The sequence below is a fragment of the Anolis sagrei genome, chromosome X (assembly GCF_037176765.1).
Source record: "Anolis sagrei isolate rAnoSag1 chromosome X, rAnoSag1.mat, whole genome shotgun sequence".
NCBI classification, from domain to species: Eukaryota; Metazoa; Chordata; class Lepidosauria; order Squamata; family Dactyloidae; genus Anolis; species Anolis sagrei.
In genome coordinates, this window is record NC_090034.1 from 49,465,629 (window position 1) to 49,487,789 (window position 22,161).

General features: G+C 46.3%; 1 protein-coding gene and 1 long non-coding RNA gene across 2 annotated transcripts; one reads left to right on the forward strand and one right to left on the reverse strand.

Annotated features, from left to right (window-relative positions):
- Window positions 1–62: 62 nt before the first annotated feature.
- DRG1 (developmentally regulated GTP binding protein 1) lies at window positions 63–14,146 on the reverse strand. Its single transcript, XM_060785310.2, has 9 exons — window positions 13,920–14,146; window positions 9,566–9,689; window positions 8,441–8,616; window positions 7,720–7,789; window positions 7,458–7,627; window positions 5,905–6,035; window positions 1,731–1,898; window positions 1,412–1,534; window positions 63–204 (listed from the first exon to the last, which is right to left on the reverse strand). The coding sequence occupies exons 1-9, from the start codon at window positions 13,959–13,961 to the stop codon at window positions 105–107; spliced, it is 1,104 nt and encodes a 367-aa protein (XP_060641293.2). The 5' UTR covers window positions 13,962–14,146; the 3' UTR covers window positions 63–104.
- Window positions 14,147–14,978: 832 nt separating this feature from the next.
- LOC137097908 (uncharacterized) lies at window positions 14,979–19,334 on the forward strand. The gene is made up of 2 exons (XR_010910509.1): window positions 14,979–15,134; window positions 15,845–19,334. It is a non-coding gene; the product is annotated as an uncharacterized lncRNA (long non-coding RNA).
- Window positions 19,335–22,161: the final 2,827 nt, after the last annotated feature.

Sequence of the window (22,161 nt, forward strand, 5' to 3'; positions counted from 1 at the left end):
ATATATCTAATGGCTAGAAAATGCGTGAGTCGATTAATTCCAAAGACACCAGGAAGCCGTCATCACTCTTCAAGCCACACTGCATTTTATTTTGGTGTTTTGGCTTATTTCTTGACAATCTGGATGACGTCCTCGTCCTCCATGGTGTGGTCTTTGCCCACTTTCTGCGGATTGTGCTTCACAGAGGAGCCCCACACCAGAGCACTGGAAAGAACAAATAAATACATTCAAATATTAATAAATATTACAATATATATATTGCATGCATAAATGTGTGTAAATCACCTTGAGTCTGTTGAAGAAAGGCAATACAGAAATGTCTCCCTTAGGGGAGAGGGGGCAGGGTATAAAGTTTATTATTATTATTATTATTATTATTATTATTATTATATATACTAGTATATATCACATACATAATTATATCTTATGTAATTATAAATATAATTTAGAATATTAACATATATACTAGTATATATTACATACACAAGTAATTATATACCAATATTTATAATATATAATTTAGAATATTAACATATACTGGTATATATTACATATATGTAATAATATATACACTTTAGAATACAAATATATATGCTAGTATATATCACATATGCTATTACAATATATGAAATATTTATATATATATTAGAATATATATATACACACATATATTACATATAATATATACATATAAACATTTTTAGAATACAATTATATATACTAGTATATATTACATAGAATATATATAATATATATAGACTAGCATATATTATATGCTAATATGTAATACATATAGTTAAGAATATAAATACATGTACTAATATACATTACATATACTTTTAGATATGTAATATATATAGTTATAAATTTTAGAATATAAATATACTACTATATATTACATATGCTATTGTAATATAAATTATATATATGCATGTGATATATATATATATATATATATATATATATATATATACACACACACACACACACACATATATATACACACACACACATGTATGTGTGTGTGTATATATATATAAAATTAAATAACATGAGAAATAAGAAGACAGTGAGCGTTGGAGACCCTGAAGGTTATTATTTAATTTTATTATTTTTATATGTATACACACACACACACATATATACAAAGTAAGAAATGAATTATAAAAAATAAAATAACATTAACATTACATTTGAGCATCAGCCACACTCTCCCCCATTCCCACATTTAAATTTATTTATTTATTTATTTATTAGTTAATTAATTAATTAATTAATTAATTATATGTTATTAATTTATTGGGAATCCAAAGAGGAGAGTGTTGCATATTACATTTGAGTATCAGCCACACTCCCCCCTCCCTTCCCATTATTATTATATCGATTTAATGGGAATACATTATCTCCTTACTATTTGAATTCCTTGATGAGGTTCTTGTGGATCTTCATGCAGAAATCCTCGACCGTGGTCCGTGAGTCGGGCAAAACCACAGGGGATGTATAATCCGGAAGCTGACCTTTGGGTTTGGTATAACTGGGGGTGTGTGTGGGGGGGGGGGGTTGGGGGGGGGGAAGAAGCAAAATTATCAAAAAATTAGTATGGAAACGGTCACGAGGTCAGCCCTGCTCCTAACCCCCCTCCCCTTTCGGGTCGTGCTTATTTGGACTCAAAACCCCACCCCACACTCTGACCCTCCTCCCCCGGGGGGTCGCACCCTTTGAATCCTTACATGCGGACAAGCTTGAGGTAGTCCCAGATCCTCTCAAGGAGGTCATCAAAGTTCCACCGGTGATGGGCCGAAATGGGGACGCAATGCGGGACCTTGTAGATGATGTCCAGCTCCTCCAGCGAGATTTGGTCAATCTTGTTCAGCACATATAGACAAGGCAGGTACACCCTGAGGAAATGTAATATCATGCATAAGATCATATATACAGGGCTACAATCTATATAAATAAAAATGTAATGTTCGTTTGTGGTATTAATAGAACTCAAAAACCAAAACTAGGTTCTTGTGGGTTTTTTCGGGCTATATGGCCATGTTCTAGAGGCATTTCTCCTGACGTTTCGCCTGCATCTATGGCACCTCTGAGGATGCTTGCCATAGATGCAGGCGAAACGTCAGGAGAAATGCCTCTAGACAATGGCCCTATAGCCTGAAAAAAACCACAAGAACCTAGTTTTGGTTTGTATCTTTAACTTCCAGTCTTTATCAGTCTCTTCAACAGCTGTGTACAACTCTCCTTTATAACTGTCTACTTCCAACCGCCATCTTCATCTGTCATCCCTCACTTGTCATCTTTTAATTGTGTTCTAAACAATCCCTGCTCTGGTCACATGGTCTGCAGCCCCTCCCACAACATCAAGAACATAGAGTGAGGGAAAACTGCATACCAAAGGACACACATACACTTCAGTATTGAAACAGCATATCATATACAGACATATCATTAAACAGAGGAGGCTTGAGAAGGTTGCCTATTTCCAATACCTTAGATGGAATGAGGTGGGACATTTTAACACTTGAAAGAAAAAAAAGGAAATAATCGTGTGTGCGTGTGTGTGTGTGTGTGTGTGGGGGGGGGGGGTTATAAAAAAACATCAGATACCAAAACAGATACCACCTTATTTTTTCCGGACAGGTTATCAAAACTTCCAATTATGTTATTATGCTCTATCATAAAAAAAAAGTCATGAAGTAGAAAGCAGGTGTTTCAGTTGTTCTCAACACTTGATCCAGCCTGATATTAACATGTTTGTTGTTTCCTGCCACCTCATAAGGAGAAGGAGGAAATCCTGCTGCTACTCCCCCCCTCCCCCAAGCCAGCTAAGAGGAGGAAGGGGATTGAGGAAGAGACTAAAAACACCTGTCTCCTGGCTGTCGCTTACTACATCTGCCTGCCACCTCAGGAGAAGGAGGAAATCCTGCTGCTACTCTGCCCCTCCCAAGCCAGCTAAGAGGAGGAAGGGGACTGAGGAAGAGACTTTAAAAACACCTGTCTCCTGGCTGTTGCTTACTACATCTGCCTGCCACCTCGGGAGGAGAAGGGGGAAATCCTGCTGCTACTCTCCCCCTCCCAAGCCAGTTAAAAGGAGGAAGGGGACTGAGGAAGAGTCTTTAAAAACACCTGTCTCCTGGCTGTTGCTTACTACATCTGCCTGCCACCTCAGGAGGAGAAGGAGGAAATCCTGCTGCTACTCCCCCCCCCCCCCCAAGCCAGCTAAGAGGAGGAAGGGGACTGAGGAAGAGTCTTTAAAAACACCTGTCTCCTGGCTGTTGCTTACTACATCTGCCTGCCACCTCAGGAGGAGAAGAAGGAAATCCTGCTGCTACTCCCCCCCCCCCCAAGCCAGCTAAGAGGAGGAAGGGGACTGAGGAAGAGACTTTAAAAACACCTGTCTCCTGGCTGTTGCTTACTACATCTGCCTGCCACCTCAGGAGGAGAAGGAGGAAATCCTGCTGCTACTCCCCCCCTCCCCAAGCCAGCTAAGAGGAGGAAGGGGACTGAGGAAGAGTCTTTAAAAACATCTGTGTCCTGGCTGTTGCTTACTACATCTGCCTGCCACCTCGGGAGGAGAAAGAGGAAATCCTGCAGCTTCTCCCCCCCCCCCCCCCCCAAGCCGGCTAAGAGGAAAAAGGGGACCGAGGAAGAGACTTTAAAAACACCTGTCTCCTGTTGTGGTTTTATATTGTATTTAATGTTTTTATGTACATTTTGATATTATGTATATAACTCGTTGCATGTAAACCGCCTTGAGTCGCCGAAAGGGTGAGAAAGGTGGTATACAAAAACAGTAAATAAATAAACAAATATTAAGAGAATGAGAGGAGAAAATAAAGCTGGTTTGCGCTGCAATCCTGTGTTCACCAACTTGAAAAAAGTATTATTATGGGCTTGCTCATAAGAGGAGTGCTGTTTTCTAGGTCGTATGTGGTCAGCCCTAAGGATACAGGGGCCCCCTGCTTTTTTACTGTCCACTTCTTTGGATACTTTTGAATTGCAGTAGCATTATAGAATAGAGTTGGAATGTAGTATATCATATATTTCAGTCAGTGTTTGTATGTATGATGGTATGTATGTGTGCGTGAATGTGACAGCGTTGATTGGCTCCCAATTCCACAGGCCACTGCGAGCCCCATGAATGACGGATCTGAACGACACTCGCCACACAAAACCTCCATGACCTACTTTACGTCCTTGTGCAGTTTGCGATATGAGGAGATTTGCAGTATTTTCCATCGCTTCAGCTTCCACAGAAGACTGCAACCGCCACCAATGACAGATCAGGACCAAACTTGGCACACAGACCCCGCATGACCCACCTACTGCCCTGGTGAAGTTTGGGGGAAGATGGGCAACGGGCAATAGGATTTGCAGTACCTTCACACATTCGGCTCCCAAAGACCACTGCAACCCCCACAAATCACAGACCTGGACCAAACTTGGCACACAGACACCCATGACGCACTTTACATCCAGTTGTAGTTTGGGGGAGGATGGAGACAGACGATGGTACCTTCACTCACTTCTACAACTCCCACCACCAATGACGAATGAGGACCAAACTTGGCACACAGAGCCTCCATGACCCACTCTACCTCCTCGTGCAGTTTGGAAGAGAATGGACCATGGATGATAAGACTGAGACCACTGCAATCCACACTAATGTTGAATCAAGACCAAAACTGGCACACAGAACCCGCATGACACACTTTACATACTGCTGTAGGACAGATGGGATTTGCAGTACCGTCACTCACTTCCAGAGACCGTCGCAACCCCCATGCATGACAGACATGGACCAAATGTGACACAAAGGACTCCCATGGTGCACGTCACGTCCTGGTGTGCTTTGGGGGAGGATGGACGACAGATGATGGGATATGCAATACTTTTACCAGATTTGGATCTGACTTCAAACGACCACTATGACCCCCACGAATGACGGGCCTGGACCAAATTTGGCACAGAGACACCCATGAACCTCTTTACATCCTGGTATGGCTTTGGGGAGGATGGGATCTGCAGTACCTTCACCTGATCCAGCTCCAAGTTCAACAAACCACTGACACCCACATGAACAATAGACCTAGACCAAACTTGGTACACAGATTCCCCACGACCAACAGAACATACTGGAGAAGTTTGGGGGACATTGAGCTTGGTTTATGGGAGTTATAGTTCACCTGCATCCAGAGAAACTGTGACCCCCACTGACAAACTTGGTACAGAAAAGCCCCATGACCAAGTGAACATTCTGCAGGCGTTTGTGAGACTAGACCTTGATTTTGGGAATTGTAGTTCACCTGCATCCAGAGAGCACTGAACCCAGTCAATGACAGACCTGGACAAAACTTGGAACACAGACCCAACATGGCCAACTCTGAATACAGCTAGGGGTCTAGGGGTAATTGTCCTTTAATTCCGGGAGTTGTAGTTCACCCTTATCCAGAGAACACTCAACCCAGCCAATGACAGATCTGGACCAAACTTGGCACATACCCAACATGGACAACTGTGAATACAGGCAGAGATTGGGGGTGACTGCCCTGGGAATTTGGGAACTGTAGTTTATCCACATCCTTACATGATTTCTAATGGGAGCATTCATACAAAACAAAAGTAGAAAGACTGGTGTTTTTCTAATAAATAGAGCTACAGACTACCTAAGTTATATTACCTAACACCCAAAAACAATGCCTTTCTCAAATAACACAGGCATCTTCGGGTCCCCAAGTATATAAACAAAACAAGATTATATATACTTCATATGTTATGAAATATACTATATAATGCAACAAAAAATGTCATAATATATATTTCATATGATATCAAATATAATGAATACCATGACATAATATATATTGCGCATGTAATATCATACTGACATGGCTGACGTACCGGTTGCCCTCAACCACATCGATGAGGTCGTCAGCGGTGACATCGCTGCGGAGGGTGACGTCTGCGTTGTGGATCTTGTACTCCGCCAGGATGCTCTTCACTGTCTCCGTGTCCAGCTCGCTCTGGGGGCACTAAGGGGGGAGGGAGGGGCCAATAAAAATGAGGGGCAGGGCCTGCCTCCATTGACTAGGCTGAGAGGAGGTGTCTCATTGGGAGGGGAAGGAGAAAGCATACAAATGAATGGAGGGCCTGGGTCTGTGATCTAGACTGAAAGGGGTCTGGCTCCTTCACAAAATGAAGGGGTGGCAGAGGGGGCGGGGCCTCACTGGAAGGGGCTAAGTATGCAAATGAGGGGTGTGGGACCAGGCTCCATGCAAGGAAGAGGAGGCTGAGAAGAGGAGCCTCCATAGGAGGGGCTTCGTTCTATGCTAATGAGTGGCAGAGCTTGGCTCCATTTACTAGGCTGGGAGGGGGAGGGGCTTTGCTGCATGCAAATGAGCAGTGGGGGATTGCTCCACTGTCTAGGCTGGGAGGGGAGGGGCCTCATTGGGAGGGGAGGGGCCAAGCATGCAGGTGAGGAGAGGGGCCTGTCTCCCTCACACAAGGGGTTAAGTATGCAAACAAGGGGCAGGGACCTGGCACCATGCAATAAGAGGAGGCTAAGGGGAGGGGCCTCCCTGGGAGGGGAGGGGCTTTGCTCCATGCCATTGAATGGCGGAGCCTGGCTCCATTTATTAGGCTGGGAGGCGCATTGCTGCATGCAAATGAGGGGAGGGGCCTTGCTCCATTGTCTAGGCTGTGAGGGGAGAGCGCAAGCATGCGGGTGAGGGTCTGGGTCTATTATCTAGACTGGGAGGGGCCTGTCTCCCTCATTCAAGGAGGGGGGCCTTATTGGAAAGGGTTAAGTATGCAAATAAGGGGTGGGTGCCCACCATGCAAGGAAGAAGAGGCTAAGGAGAGGGGCTTAGCTCTATGCCAATGAGGGGTGGGGCCTGCCCCTATTGTCTAGATTGTGAGGGGCCTCAGTGGGAGGAAAGGGGCTTTGCTACATGCCAATGAGGGGAATAGAGCAGGCTTGGGGGCTGGGTCACCTCTAGGAGGGGAGGGGTTTTGCTCCATGTCAATGAGGGGCTGGTCCTAAGTCTATTGTCTAGGCTGGGAGGGGGGCGGGGTCGCCCAGGTAGGGACCTGGCTCCATGCAAGGAATAGAGGAGACTAAGGGGAGAGGCCTTGTTGGGGGCGGGGCTTGCTCCATGCAAATGAGGGGTGGGACCTGCCTCAATAACGCAAGAAATAGAGACAGAGGAGGCCGAGGGGGAGGAACATGCAGATGAGGGGAGGGCCATGGCTCCATTATGTAGACTGGAAGGGGGCGGGGCCTCCCTTGGAGAGAAGAGGCTTCTCTGCATGCCAAGGAGGGGGGTGCTGAGGAGATTTCGGTCTATTATCTAGACAGGAAGGGGGCAGGGCTTCATGCCAAAGAGGGGAGGGGCCTGGCTCTACATGCTAAGGAGGGGGGCTGAGGTGGCGGGGCCATGTCATGTTGTGCCTACCGTGGCGGTGAGGTTGATGCCGCCCTTGTCCTTCTTCTTGAAGCCGATGTTGGGGGGCTGGCTGTTGAGGCGGATGCCGAAGCCCTCCAGCTCAGTCTCAATGATGCGCTTGTGGCCCAGTGGCTTCAGGACGTCCAGGACAATCAGGATCAGGTTACAGGTCCGGGCCACTGGGGTGGGGAAAGGATGGTGAGGCGGGAGGGAGGCTGTCAGGAAAGATCAAACTGGGTGGAGAGAGGGAGCCCTGGGAGACTATGCCCACCTGCAATGACCTGCCGGCCTCGGCCCTTCCCGTCCTTAGCCCCTTCGATGATCCCCGGGAGGTCCAGCAGCTGTGAAAGGAGGCAGAACCCCAATGAAGAAACTGCCCACCCCCACAATTGGCCCCTCCCCTTCTGGTCCCTCCCCTTTCCCTTCTCACTCACTCCTGTTCCGACCCCTCCATTTCCCTTCTGGCTCCTGCCCAATCCCTCCCGCTCCATTATATTACAAATATAATATTCTATCATATATAATATTGTATTATTTTATTTTATTGATGTTCTGTTTATTGATGTATTGCGGGCTTGGCCTCATGTAAGCCGCACCGAGTCCCTTGGGGAGATGGTAGCGGGGTACAAATAAAGTGTTGTTGTTGTTATTATTATTATTATATCAGAAATATTATATTAAAATATGTTATCACTATGTTACATATATAAATATTTATAACTATTTATGTCCCGGCATGGAATGCTTGCCGGATATATGTTGTGCTCTGCCCTGAGTCCCCTTTGGGGTGAGAAAGGCGGAATATAAATGTTTAAAATATAAATGTTTCAAATAAATGTTATATATAGCCCCTCCATTTTTCATGTGGCTCCTCCCCTCTACCTTCTGACTCCTTCCTTTCCCTTCTGGTTCCTCCCCTCTACATTCTGACTTCTCCCTCTTCCTTGTGGCCCCTTCCCCTCCATTTGGCCCCTCCCCCCTCTGTGCCTGACCTGAATCTTGGCGCCCTTGTAGCGGATGACGCCGGGAACGGTGGTGAGTGTGGTGAACTCGTAGGCGGCCACCTCGGAGTAGACCCCGGCCAGGTTGCTCAGCAGGGTGGACTTGCCCACCGAGGGGAAGCCCACAAAGCCAATGCGCGCATCCCCCGTTTTGGCCACATCGAAACCTGGCAAAAGGGTAGAACATCAGAGGGGAGGCTCCGTGGGGGACATCGTGGGGAGGGGTCAAGTATGCAAATGAAAAGGGGGTTGGGTCTATTACCTAGGCTGGTAGGGGCCTCTTTGGGAAGAGAGGGCCTTTGCTGCATGCCAATGAGGGGCGGGGCCTAGCTGCATGTAAAGTAGAGGAGGCTGAGAGGGTGGAACCTTCCTGGGAGTAGTTTCGCTCCATGCAAATGAGGGGAGGGGCCTCCCTGGGAGGGGCTTCAGTGCGTGCCAATCAGGGGCAGGGCCTAGCTCTGTTACCTAGATTGGGGAGGGGAGTGGCCAGGCTCTATCATTTAGACTGCAAGGGGAGTGGCCTCGTTGGGAGGGGAGTGGCTTTGCTGCAGGCCAACGAGGGGAGGGGCCTGGCTCCAAGCAAGGAATAGGAGAGCCAGAGGGGGAGGGGCTTCATGCCATGCCAATCAGGGGAAGGGCTACAGTGAATGCACATTAGGGACGGGGTCTGCCTTCATGCAGGGAAGAGGATGAGGGGGTGGGGCCTCCCTGGGAGGGTAGGGGCTTTGCTGCATGTAAATGAGGAGTGGGGCCTAGCTGTACTATCTAGACTGGAAGGGGTTTCAGTGCATGTAAATGAGGGGAGGGGCTTATGCAAGGAAGGGGAGGGGCTTCACTACATACTAATGAGGGGTGGGGCCTGGCTCACTTATTGAGATGAGGGGCCTTCCTTGGAGGGGAATTCAAATGAGAGAAGCGACTTCCCTGAGTGGGGCGGGGTCTGGCTCTGTTATGTACACTGGCAGAGGGAGATACCATGCGGGGACGGGAAGGAGGTTCTTCCCATGCCAAAGGGGGGAATGGGTCTGGCTCCATGCAAGGAACAGGGGAGGCTGAGGGAGCGGGCTGTCCCTGGAAGGAGCTAAGTATGCAAAAGTGGGGTGCAAAGTGCCTCACCTTCCCCGGGGCCACCGCCTCCGCCCCCTTTTGGGGTGATGAGCTCCCGGCGCAGCTTGGCCAGGCGTGCCTTCAGGAGGCCGAGATGATGCGCCGTGGCTTTGTTCTTCTGAGTTCGGGCCATCTAATCAGAAGGAAGAATAACATAGGATAATACAGGATAATAATATAATAAATAATAACAACATACCAGAAAAACATGTTATAAAAATATAATAATAATAATAATAATAATAATAATAATAATATAGTTTAATACAGGATCTCCCAGTGGCGCACCGGGTTAATAATAATAATAATAACAATAATAATAATACACTTTATTTATACCGGAGTGGCTTATATGAGGCCAAGCCTAGCAAAACATTACAGCAACACAAAATATAAACAACAATATAACATCACAATAAAACAAATAAACCAATCAAGTGAAATAAACAGTACAAAATAACATAATGGAAAATAAAACACACTGGGCAGGCCAGATGCACGACAGAAAATGGTAAAGAAGGAAGAAGACATTTGCAGCACAAGCTTTTGTAGACAGAAGCCAGGCATATAAACTTGAGTATCAAAACAGATAATCCAGATTTGAACTGGATTATATGAGTCCACATTGCCATATAATCCAGTTCAAAGCAGATAATCTTTAAATGGCAGGGTAGTCCACTTCACCGCTGAGCTGCTGAACTTGCTGAGCTCTTGCTGTTAGCCCCAGCTTCTGCCAACCTAGCAGTTTGAAAACATGCAAGTGTGAAGAGATCAACAGATGCCACTTCTGCAGGAAGGTAACAGTGCTCCGGGCAATCACATTATCTTGGAGGCATCTACTGACAACGCTGGCACTTTGGATTAGAAATGGAGATGAGCCTCAGCAGATTGAAAGCCAAAACTAAGGTCACAACTTCTGTTATAGAACTCCAATATGCCGATGGTAACATAGTCTGTGCTCATTCAGAAAAAGACCTACAAGCCACTCTTAACACCTTTGCAGAAGCATACAAGAAGCTTGGCCTCTCTTTGAATATCGAGAAAACCAAACTGCTCTTCCAGCAGACACCAGGCAATCTGTCTGCAATGCCACAAATACAGCTTAATGGTGTAACATTAAAAAACGTTGACCATTTCCACTCCCTTGGCAGCCACCTCTCCACAAAGGTCAACATTGGCACTGAAATACAACACCGCCTGAGCTCTGCAAGTGCAGCATTCTTCCGAAGGAAGTGTTTGAGGACCGGGACATCCATAGAGATATCAAGGTGCTTGTTTATAAAGCTATTGTCCTCCCAACCCTGCTATATGCCTGCGAAACGTGGACTGTCTACACATTCAACTCCTGGAACGGTTCCATCAGTGTTGCCTCCGAAAAATCCTGCAAATCTCTTGGGAAGACAAGCGGACAAATGTCAGCATGCTGGAAGAAGCAGAGACCACCAGAATTGAAGCAATGCTCCTCTGCCATCAACTCTGCTAGACCGGCCACATTGTCCGGATGCCCAAAGATCACCATTTTCTCTCAAAGTAGTTACTCTACTCCCGACTCAAGAACCGGAAACATAATGTTGGAGGACAGGAAAAGAGATTTAAAGATGGGCTTAAAGCCAACCTTAAACACTGTGGCATAGACACTGAGAACTGGGAAGCTCCTTGAGTGTTATAACTGGTGGTCAGCTGTGACCAGCAGTGCTGCGGAATTCAAAGAGGCACGAATGGAATGCAAAACGTGCCAAGAGGAAGATGCGTCAAGCCAACCAGCCAACCAGGACCGGGACCATTTTCCATCTGGAAACAGATGTCCTCACTGCGGGAGAAGATGCAGATCAAGAATAGGGCTCCACAGTCACTTATGGACCCACCACCAAGAATCACAGAATTGGAAGAGACCTCATGGGCCATCCAGTCCAACCCACTGCCAAGAAGCAGGAAAATCAAATCCAAAGCGCCCCCGACAGATGGCCATCCAGCCTCTGTTTAAAAGCTTTCAAAGAAGGAGCCTCCACCACACTCCAGGGCAGAGAGTTCCACTGCTGAACGGCTCTCACAGTCAGGAAGTTCTTCCTCATGTTCAGATGGAATCTCCTTTCTTGTAGTTTGAAGCCATTGTTCCGCATCCTAGTCTCCAGGGAAGCAGAAAACAAGCTTGCTCCCTCCTCCCTGTGATTTCCTCTCACGTATTTATACATGGCTTATCATGCTTCCTCTCAGCCTTCTCTTCTTCAGGCTAAACATGCCTAGCTTTTTAAGCCGCTCCTCATAGGGCTTGTTCTCCAGATCCTTGATCATTTTAATCGCCCTCCTCTGGACACATTCCAGCTTCTCAATATCTCTCTTCTATTGTGGTGCCCAGAATTGGACACAATATTCCAGGTGTGGTCTAACCAAGGAAGAATAAAGGGGGTAGCATGACTTCCCCTGGATCTAGACACTAGACTCCTCTTGATGCAGGGCAAAATCCCACTGGGTTTTTTTTGCCACCGCATCACATTGTTGGCTCATGTTTAACTTGTTGTCCAAAGGATCCCAAGATCTTTTTCACACGTACTACTCTCGAGTCACGCGTCCCCCATTCTGTTGCATTGTTGCATTTCATTTCATGACACCACATCTGGACCATCATCCTCAAGCTACGAGGGAACGCCTAAGTAAGGTTCTCAACCTGTGGGTCCTCAGGTGTTTTGGCCTACTACCCTCAGAAATCCCAGTGAGTTTACCAGCTGTTAGGATTTCTTGGAGTTGATGACCAAAACATCTGGGGACCCACAGGTTGAGAACCTTACTTACTTACTTAGGTGATATCTCGTTGTCCGAGTAGGATAATCCTCCAGTGTGGGTCTGTAGGTGACTGTGGAGCCCTATTCTTGATCTGCATCTTCTCCCATAGTGAGGGCATTGGTTTCCAGTGGAAGGCAGTCCCGGTTGGGGTTGGCTTGACGCGCCTTCTTTTTGGCACGTTTCTTTTGCCCTCCATTAATGCCTCTTCAAATACTGCAGCACTGCTGGTCACAGCTGACCTCCAGCTGGAGCGCTCAAGGGCCAGGGCTTCCCAGTTCTTGATGTTTATGCCAGAGTTTTTAAGGTTGGCTTTGAGCCCATCTTTGAATCTCTTTTCCTGCCCTCCAACATCCCGTTTTCCATTCTTGAGTTCAGAGTAGAGCAACTGCTTTGGGAGACGGTGGTCGGGCATCCGGACAACGTGGCCGGTCCAGCGGAGTTGATCAGGCTGGTTCATCAGGTGCTCTGCTATGGCTGACTTCTCTGGTTGAAGTAGTCTGCAGTGCCTTTCATGTTCCTTGATTCGTGTTTGGGCGCTGCGTTTGGTGGTCCCTATGTAGACTTGTCCACAGCTGCATGGTATACGGTAGACTCCTGCAGAGGTGAGGGGATCCCTCTTGTCCTTTGCTGAACGTAGCATTTGTTGGATTTTCTTGGTGGGTTTGTAGATTGTTTGTATGTTATGTTTCCTCATCAGCTTCCCTATGCGGTCAGTGGTTCCCTTGATGTATGGCAGAAACATTCACACCTAGCTTCAGCAGAGAGCTCTTTGCCCCACCCCAGTCATTCCACAGATGTAAAAACCCATTTTCCTATTTCCAACAGACCTCACTACCTCTGAGGATGCTTGCCATAGATGCAGGTGAAACGTCAGGAGAAATGCCTCTAGAACATGGCCCTATAGCCCGAAAAAACCTACAAGAACCTACCCTCTGTTTCATTTGGAAAAATGCTGCACTTGCAGAGCTCAGGCGGTGTTGTCTTTCGGTGTCTATGTTGATTTGGTGGAGAGGTGACTGCCAAGGGAGTGGAAATGGTCAACATTTTCTAATCTTACACCACAAAGTTGTATCTCTGGCATTGGAGAGGGATTGGCTGGTGACTGCTGGAAGAGCACTTTGGTTTTCTCGTTGTTCAGTGACAGGCCGAGCTTCTCTTATGCTTCTGCAAAGGTATTTAGAGTGGCTTGTAGGTCTTCTTCTGAATGCGCACAGACGTTGTCATCAGCATACTGGAGTTCTATAACAGATGTTGTAACCTTGGTTTTGGCTTTCAGTCTGCTGAGTTGAGAACCACTGCCTTATGGTATAATAATATAATATACCCTCAGATATAATCAAATATATATCTTTAGATATGATAAAATATCCCTTTAGGCATAATTATATATCAATGTTATCTCTATGTATATATACAGTTATAGACACACACATTCAAATAGAAACAAAGGCAACATTGACAGGCCCCTCCCCCCTCCGTGACGTCACTGCGGAAGCGCCCTGACGCCCCTCCCCAATCACGGCCTGCCTGAAGCGCTTCTGGAGAAACGGAAGAGATCTCTCTCGATCTCGATTTGCCTGACCTCGGCCTCGATCTCGGCGATCTTAGCGAGCGTGGAGCTCATGGCGGCAACCCGGCTAGATTTGCCTTCACGCAGGCGCGGAACCGAACGAGGAAAGAGAGAAAAGGAACCCTCGCGAGAAATCAGCAACAGAGCGAGAATTGCGCCCGCCGCCTTCTTAAGAGAGGCGAGAAAAGAGTAGGCCTTGATCGGGAACTCTCGCGGGAAGTCAGGGATACAGCGAGAATTGAGCCGGCCGCGATTTAAGAGAATCACAGAAGAGGAGACCTCGATAAGGAAATCTCGCGGGATGTCAGAGGAAAAGCGAGAATTGAGGCGGACGCCATCTTAGGAGAGGCAAAAAAGGAGAGAAGACGGCGCTCACTCCCGCGAGATTTCCGAAAAGGCAGCTATTTGAACTAGTCTCTCTCTCTCTATCTCCCGCTGAGCTTGTTGACCGAAAGGTCGCAGGTTCGAATCCAGGGAGCGGCAAGAGCTTCCGCTGTCAGGCCCAGCTTCTGCCAACCTAGCAGTTCAAAAATGTATTGTCGAAGGCTTTCATGGCCGGAATCACTAGGTTCTTGTGGGTTTTTTCGGGCTATAGGGCCATGTTCTAGAGGCATTTCTCCTGACGTTTCGCCTGCATCTATGGCAAGCATCCTCTGAGGCGAAACGTCAGGAGAAATGCCTCTAGAACATGGCCCTATAGCCCGAAAAAACCCACAAGAACCTAGTTCAAAAATGAGTAGATCAATAGGTACTGCTCTGGAGGAGAAGGTAACGGAGCTCCATGCAGTCATGCCATGCCGGCCACATGACCTTGGAGGTGTCTATGGACAACGCCGGCTTTTCAGCTTAGAAATGGAGATAAGCACCACCCCCCCGAGTTGGACACGACTGGACTTCATGTCAGGAGGAAACCTTTCCCTATTCATATATTATTATGTTATATCTGAAGGTAGATCTAAAGATATACTATATTTGAAGATTATATTATTCTTTTTAATCCACCTCTCGCGAGATTTCAGAAAAGGCAGGCATTTTCGTAAGAGTTTTATACCTCTCGCGAAATTTCCTAAGAGCGAGTCCGGGCCCTTTTATAAAACTGGTTACTTGATGTAATCCCGCGAGAACTGAACATATACAGATAATCTAAATCCAGCTCTCGCGAGATCTCACCAAGTGAGAGACAACTGGGCGACCTCTTGGTGGCCATTTTTTAACAGATTGCAAAGAGTGAATAGATCTTTCGCGGATATATATTGTACTCGCTGTACCCGCCACGCCTTGCTGTGGTCAATCTTCCTTCCCTCTTTCTCCTCTTTCTTTCTCGCCCACTTTCCTTCCCTTTTCTCTTTCTTTCTCTCCTTCCTTCCTTTTCTTCCCCTTCCCTTCCATCCTCCGCCCCCTTTTCTTTCCCTCCCCCTTTCTCCCCTTTCTTCCTTCTCTCCCTATTCTTTGACTGCAACTCCCAGTAGTCCTCCCATCTATCTACCAACCTACCTATCTCTACCTAGTTCTATCTATCTGGAGGATTGCTGGGAGTTGCAGACCAGGAATAGGAAATTGGAAATATGCAGGGATTGGGATGCTCTCAAGGAAATCCAAGGAGAAGAAAGCTTGCAGCTTGGAAGCAACACCTTTGGATAATCCGCATCTCCAAAAGGACCTGGTCTAGGGGATGATGGGAACTATAGTCTAGAAGAGAGTGTGGATATGCTATTGTGTGCTTTGTTTGCCGGGGGGGGGGGGGGGTTGTCTTTGTGCATGCGCTGTAGCATTGTTTTGCTTTTTTGGCTTTTTAAGTCCCGTATGCTGTGTTTTTATGAGTGATGGTCACTTGTTGGCCTGCTAGGTGTATTGTGTCCAAATTCGGTGACAGTTCGTCCAGTGGTTTTTGAGTCATGTTAATCCCACAAACTAACCTTACATTTTTATTTATATAGATGATACAACAAGTCGCCACTCCCACAATCAGGCTGCGGCCATTCGGAAGGAGGTTCCAGGATCGGATGTAGTTCTCCCAATTCTAAGGATGGAGAAGAGAGGGACTTTGTTCACTAAAAAGGCTTGCTCCGTCAATATTTAGCATTTACACAAATTATCAGCCACTGCCAGAAGGGACGGAGAGTTTCATCTATGCTGACAATTGTGCCATCACCGATGAAGAAGGCAGCTTTGAAATGGTTGAACAGAAGCTCTCTGAAGCTTTAGGTGCTCTTACTGCCTATTACAGGGGAAAGCAGCTGATTCCTAATCCATCTAAAATGCAGACGTGTGCTTTTCATCTTAAGAACAGACAAGCATCTTGAGCTCTGAGGATGACCTTGGAAAGAATCCCACTGGAGCATTGCAGCACGCCAACATACCTGAGAGTCCCTTTGGACCGTGCTCTTGACTTTCAAGAAGCACTGCTTGACTATCAAGCAAAAAGTGGGTGGTAGAAATAATAACATATGAAAGCTGTCTGTCACAACCCGGAGATCACAAGTAGATCATTAGAGCTAAAGGGAGTTGTGATACAGGACTCCCAAATCAGGAGAATGGGGTCTGAATTATAGATAGAATGCCTGTCTTTGAAATACCCCCTTGCCTTTTTCCCGGCCTCAGGGCCAGAAGGACGGCTGCACTGCCATTCCCATCATCTGCAGAACGGATCATCAAAAATTATCATTCCGTATCATCCCGGGACGTCACTCTTCTCCGTATTCTTTTCCCATTCCAAGCCATGCAACATTCCTGCTTCTTGGCAGGGGGTTGGACTGGATGGCCCATGAGGTCTCTTCCAACTCTTTGATTCTATGAAATCGATAAACATGTCTTGATTCTGCGTAGGAATGTAGAAGAAATCTGGGGGGGGGGGGGAATCTTAAAAGCACATCATCATTACTTTAGTGGGTTGGTCGATATTTTGGTGTGAAAGAAACAATTAAAAAAGACAATTTGCTGCTAGGAAATGAACGCCAGGCGACAGGATATCCTTCTCTCCTAATCTCACCAAAGACGCTTTGCAATGAAGTTGGACAGTGGAATCACCCCTGGATTCGATGCAGGCAATGTTTCACTATATTCCCTTGTGTTTGGCATCATCTGCAAGAAACTAGCATTAAGGCACCTTCTTGAGAGGCAAGAAGGTGCCTTAGTCCAACAGAGGCGGGTTGGACTACATGGCACCTGGGGTTTCCTCCCAATTCTCTGCTGATGGGTTTGCCCTCTTTGGGGTTTTCAGTTGACAACGGGCTGCTCCAGATGGCCTTTGGCCGTCCCTTTCACACTTAGTTTGGCTGGGCTTCCTCTCAACATACTATCAATCTTCCCAATGGTGAAAGTGGGGCTGAATGGGCCTCCTTCCTGGATCTTTATGCCGTTTCTCATTCTGCCACGAAATGCAAGGCCCAATTTATGCACGAGGGTGCCTTCTTGTGGTTACATATAGCAGGTCATCATCTTAGCTCTGTGCTGATTAAAAGGACCAATTTCAGTACAAGGCTGCCGTCTTGTGGCTTTATATAGCATAGCCCAGTTCTTTAATATAGCCACAAGAGGGAACCCTTGTATTACAAATCAGCTCAGGAACCCGGCAGTGCTCGAGTTATTTGATAAAGGCATTGTTTGCCTGTGCTCCCAAGTTTAGCCTAGATCCAATGTCAGCTTGGTTCAGTGGGTGCAGGTGAACTAAAACTCCCATATGCAAGTGCCATAGTCCATGATCCATCCTCCTCCAAACTGCACCAGGATGTAGTGGGTCATGGGGGCTGTGTGTGCCAAGGTCGATCTTGATCCGTCATTGGTGAGGATCACAGTGGTCTCAGGAAGTGTGTGAAGGTAGTCCAAGTCCCAACATCCATATTCCATCCTCCTTCAAACCACAACAGGATGTAGAGTGGGTCGTGGAAGCTCTGTGTGAAGTTTGGTCTTGATCAGTCATTGGATGAGGGTAGCAGTGGTCTCAGGAAGTGAGTGAAGGTACTTCAAGTCCCATCATCTGTGGTCCATCTTCCTCCAGACTGCACCAGGATGTAGAGTGGATAATGGCTTTGTGTGCCAAGTTTGGTCTTTATCGGGGGGGGGGGGTGTTGTCATGTCAGGAGCAACTTGAGAAACTGCAAGTCACTTCTGGTGTGAGAGAATTGGCCATCTGCAAGGGCATTGCCCAGGGGACGCCCAGATGTTTTGATGGTTTTTTTAAAAATCATCCTTGTGGGAGGCTTCTCTCATGTCCCCGCATGAGGAGCTGGAGCTGATAGAGGGAACTCATCTGCACTCTCTCCAGATTCAAACCTGCGACCTGTCCGTCTGCAGGCCTGCTGACACAGGAGTTTAACCCACTGCGCCACCGGGGGCTCCTGCCTTTATTGGTAATTGAATGAGGGTCGCAATAGTCTCAGAAAGTGAGTGAAGGTACTTCAAGTCCCATCATCCATGGGCCGCCCTCCCCCAAACTCCATCAGGACATAAAGTGGGTCATGAGGGGTCTGTGTGCCAAGTTTGATCAAGGTCTGTGATCTGTTGGTGCTGCAGTGTTTTGTGGGAAGTGAATTGGGTGAAGTTACTGCAAATCCCATCATCCATGGACCATCCTGCCCAAAAACACACCAGTTTGTAAAGTGTAATAGATATGAATGCCATCCGTTTCTTAAATCCCTCCAGTGTCAAATTTTTTGTATTTTTTAGGGTCAACAATTCTTTTATCCAACTTAGCCCACATGCCTCAATATAATTGAAGGTCTGGTAGGCCGAAGCCTCCCCTCCTTTTTTCATCTGTGAGATTGATAATTTTTATTCTTGGTTGTTTGCCTTGCGAAATAAATGTTCTTATATATTTATTCCATAATTTAAAGATCTGCATGCTTCTTAGTATCGTCTGGAACAGATACAACATTTTTGGCAAAACATTCATTTTTATTACAGCAATTCTTCCCATCATTAACAGATTCAGATATTTCCAAGTATCTAAATATTTTGAAATTTATTTCCATTTTGTTTCATAGTTAATCTTCAAAATATGTGAATGAAGAGATTATATATATATATTCCCAGTGTTATTTTATATATTACTAGCTTGGGGACCTGGCGGCGTCTGAGTTATTTGAGAAAGGCATTGCTTGTCTGTGTTCCAAGTTTAGTCTAGATCCAATGTCAGCTGTTTCAGTGGGTGCGGGTGAACTACAACTCCTATATGCAAGTCCCATCGTCCATGGTCCATCCTCCTCCAAACAGCACCAGGATGTAGAGTGGGCCATGGGGACTCTGTGTGCCAAGTTTAGTCTTGATTAATCATTTGTGTGCATCGCAGTGGTGTCTGGAAGTGAGTGAAGGTACTGCAAGTCCCATCATCCATGGTTCATCATCCCCCAAAACGCACCAGGATGTAAAGTGAGTCATGGAGGCTTATATAGATATATAAAATAATGTATAAAATATAAAACGTGTATATATATATGTGTGTGTGTGTGTGTGTCATTGGAGGGAGGAAGGCAAATTTATATAGTTAAATAGATCTGCCTGTTTGCAGAGGGAGGGGGAGGCTCACAGAAGCACTATCAGTGCCGAACATGAAATAAACAATACATAAACATAGACTATAACAACATAACTTTACAACAGCAAGCATACATTAAATGACACCTAATACATTTTTTTAAAAAATGTGCAAAGCACAGCGTTGCCTGAGGATAAAACTGGCAGTTTTAAAATTAACAATCCAAGTACTCGGTGTCACCTTAGATCGAACACTAACATTTAGGAAACTTGTGAACATTAAGCACAAAGTAGCTACATGCAATAACATCCTGCAGAAACAAACTCAAAACGAAGAAGATCAGCCCTAGCCTTGTCTGACTCAACTGCCGAGTATGCCTGCCCTGTTTGGCACAAGTCTGCCCACGCGAAGCAGGTGAATATAGCACTGAATGAAGCATGCAGAATAATCACAGGATGTCTTAAACCTACACCTGTTGATAGACTCTACAAGCTAGCTGGCATTTCCCTCTTGACGTGTGATGGGACGTTGCTGCCAATTGTGCGAGAAATAAGGTTGAACACCTTGAAAGCCACTCACTGCATGGCTACCAGCCTCCTCCCAGTAGACTCAAATCAAGGAAAAGCTTCACGAGAACCACCGCTCCTCTTTGGGTCCCCCCAGCAACAGCAAGAGTACCCCTCTGGGCAGCTGAACCAGGCAATCCCAATTGGATGCCCCCCTCCTCCGAGGGTCTTCCTCCAGGGTCAAACCAAGAATGGGCAACTTGGAAGTCCCTGAACAGGCTCAGAAGTGGAGTGGGCAGATCAAAAGACAACTTAGCAAAATGGCACTACCTAGAAGAATCCTCCACCTTGTGTGACTGGAGCAGAACAGATAACTCCGCATCTATAGGCTTGCCCACAATGCCCTGCCTCATGCACAGAGAAAGAACTTCGTAAAGCTACAGACAGTGCAGTCCCTGTTGCCCGTTTTTGGTCAGAAATTATCTGCTTGTGCTCCTTCTATTTTTATCAGTTTTATACTTATTTATGCTTTTGACACAAAATAAATAAATAACAATTTCAGACTAGACTGGAAGGTTTGGAGGTGGGTGCTAACCTAATTTCTCCGGGGAGAGTATTCTAGAGATGGGAGGGTATTCCTTCCAAGCAGGTCCTCTCCCTCGTTCCCACCAACCGTGCTTGAGATAGTGATGGGACTGAGAGTAGGGCTTCCCCACCAGATCTCAGAGCCCATGCTGGTTCATAGGAGATGCGGTCACAAAGATAAGTTGGACCTGAAGCATATAGGGCTTTGTAGGCGATAGCCTGCACTTTGAATTGGGACCAGAAACTTGTCGGAATATCCTCTGTATAGATATCTATTTATCTAAATAAATCCCCAACCTGGGGATCGCAACCAGACACGGTGAAGACATCTGCCCTTGCACTTTGCTACTCTGCTGCTGAGTAGCTTAGAAATATATGTATGTGTGTGTGCATGTATGTATATAAGTGTGTATGTATATATGTGTGTGTGTATATATATATATAGACAGAGAGCCTGTTCCTTCGATTTGCCTGGCCTTCTCCAAGGGTATTTCCCATGTAATAGAATATAATATCCTTTCTCTCTAGATCTATCTATCTACCTATATAAATTGGCCTCCCCCCCCCCCCCAATGGTTTTGCCTTATCCAAAGCTATTTCCCATTGAGTCAATTTATCTCCCTTTTGCCCAATGCCATTTTCTGTATAATCTAATCTAATCTAATTATATATAGAGAGAGAGGGAGAGGAGCCCCCTGGTGGCACAGTGAGTTAAAGCGCTGAGCTGCTGAGCTTGTTGACCAAAAGGTTGCAACTTCAAATCTGGGGAGCAGCATGAGCTTCCGCTGTCAGCCCCAGCTTCTGCCAACCTAGCAGTTTGAAAACATGCAAATGTGAGTAGATCAATAGGTACCGCTCCGGCGGAAGGTAAGGGAGCTCCATGCAGTCATGACCTTGGAGGTGTCTATGGACAACGCTGACTCTTTGGCTTAGAAATGGAGATGAGCACCACACCCCAGAGTCGGACATGACTGGACTTAATGTCAGGGCAAAACCTTTACCGTATCTGGAATATAATATCCTTTCTCTCTCTACAGATCTATCTTTCTATATAAATTGGCCTCCCCACTCCATTGGCTTTGCCTTATCGAAGGCTATAAGGAGCCCCTGGTGGCGCAGTGGGTTAGACCCTTGTGCCAGCAGGACTGAAGACCAACAGGTTACAGGTTTGAATCCAGGGTGAGGATGAGCTCCCTTTGTCAGCTCCAGCTCTTCATGCAGGGACATGAGAGAAGCCTCCCGCAAGGATGATAAAACATCAAAACATCCGAGCATCCCCTGGGCAACATCCTTGCAGACGGCCAATTCTCTCACACCAGAAGTGACTTGCAGTTTCTCAAATCGCTCCTGACACGACAAAAATAATAATAAAAAATCCAAGGCTATTTCCCATTGAGTTGACTTGTCTCCCTTTTGCCCAATCCCCCTACCAAAAAAGGGAAATGCTAAAGACTGCTCAAACTTTTGTACAGTGGCCCTTATTTCTCATGCCAGTAAGGAAATGCTCAAGATCCTGCAAGGAAGACTCCAGCAAGACATGGAGCGAGAGTTGCCAGATGGACAAGCTGGGTTTAGAAAAGGCAGAGGAACAAGAGACCAAATTGCCAATATCCACTGGATAATGGAGAAAGGCAGGGAGTTTCAGAAAAACATCGATTTCTGTTTTATTGACTATTCTAAAGCCTTTGAC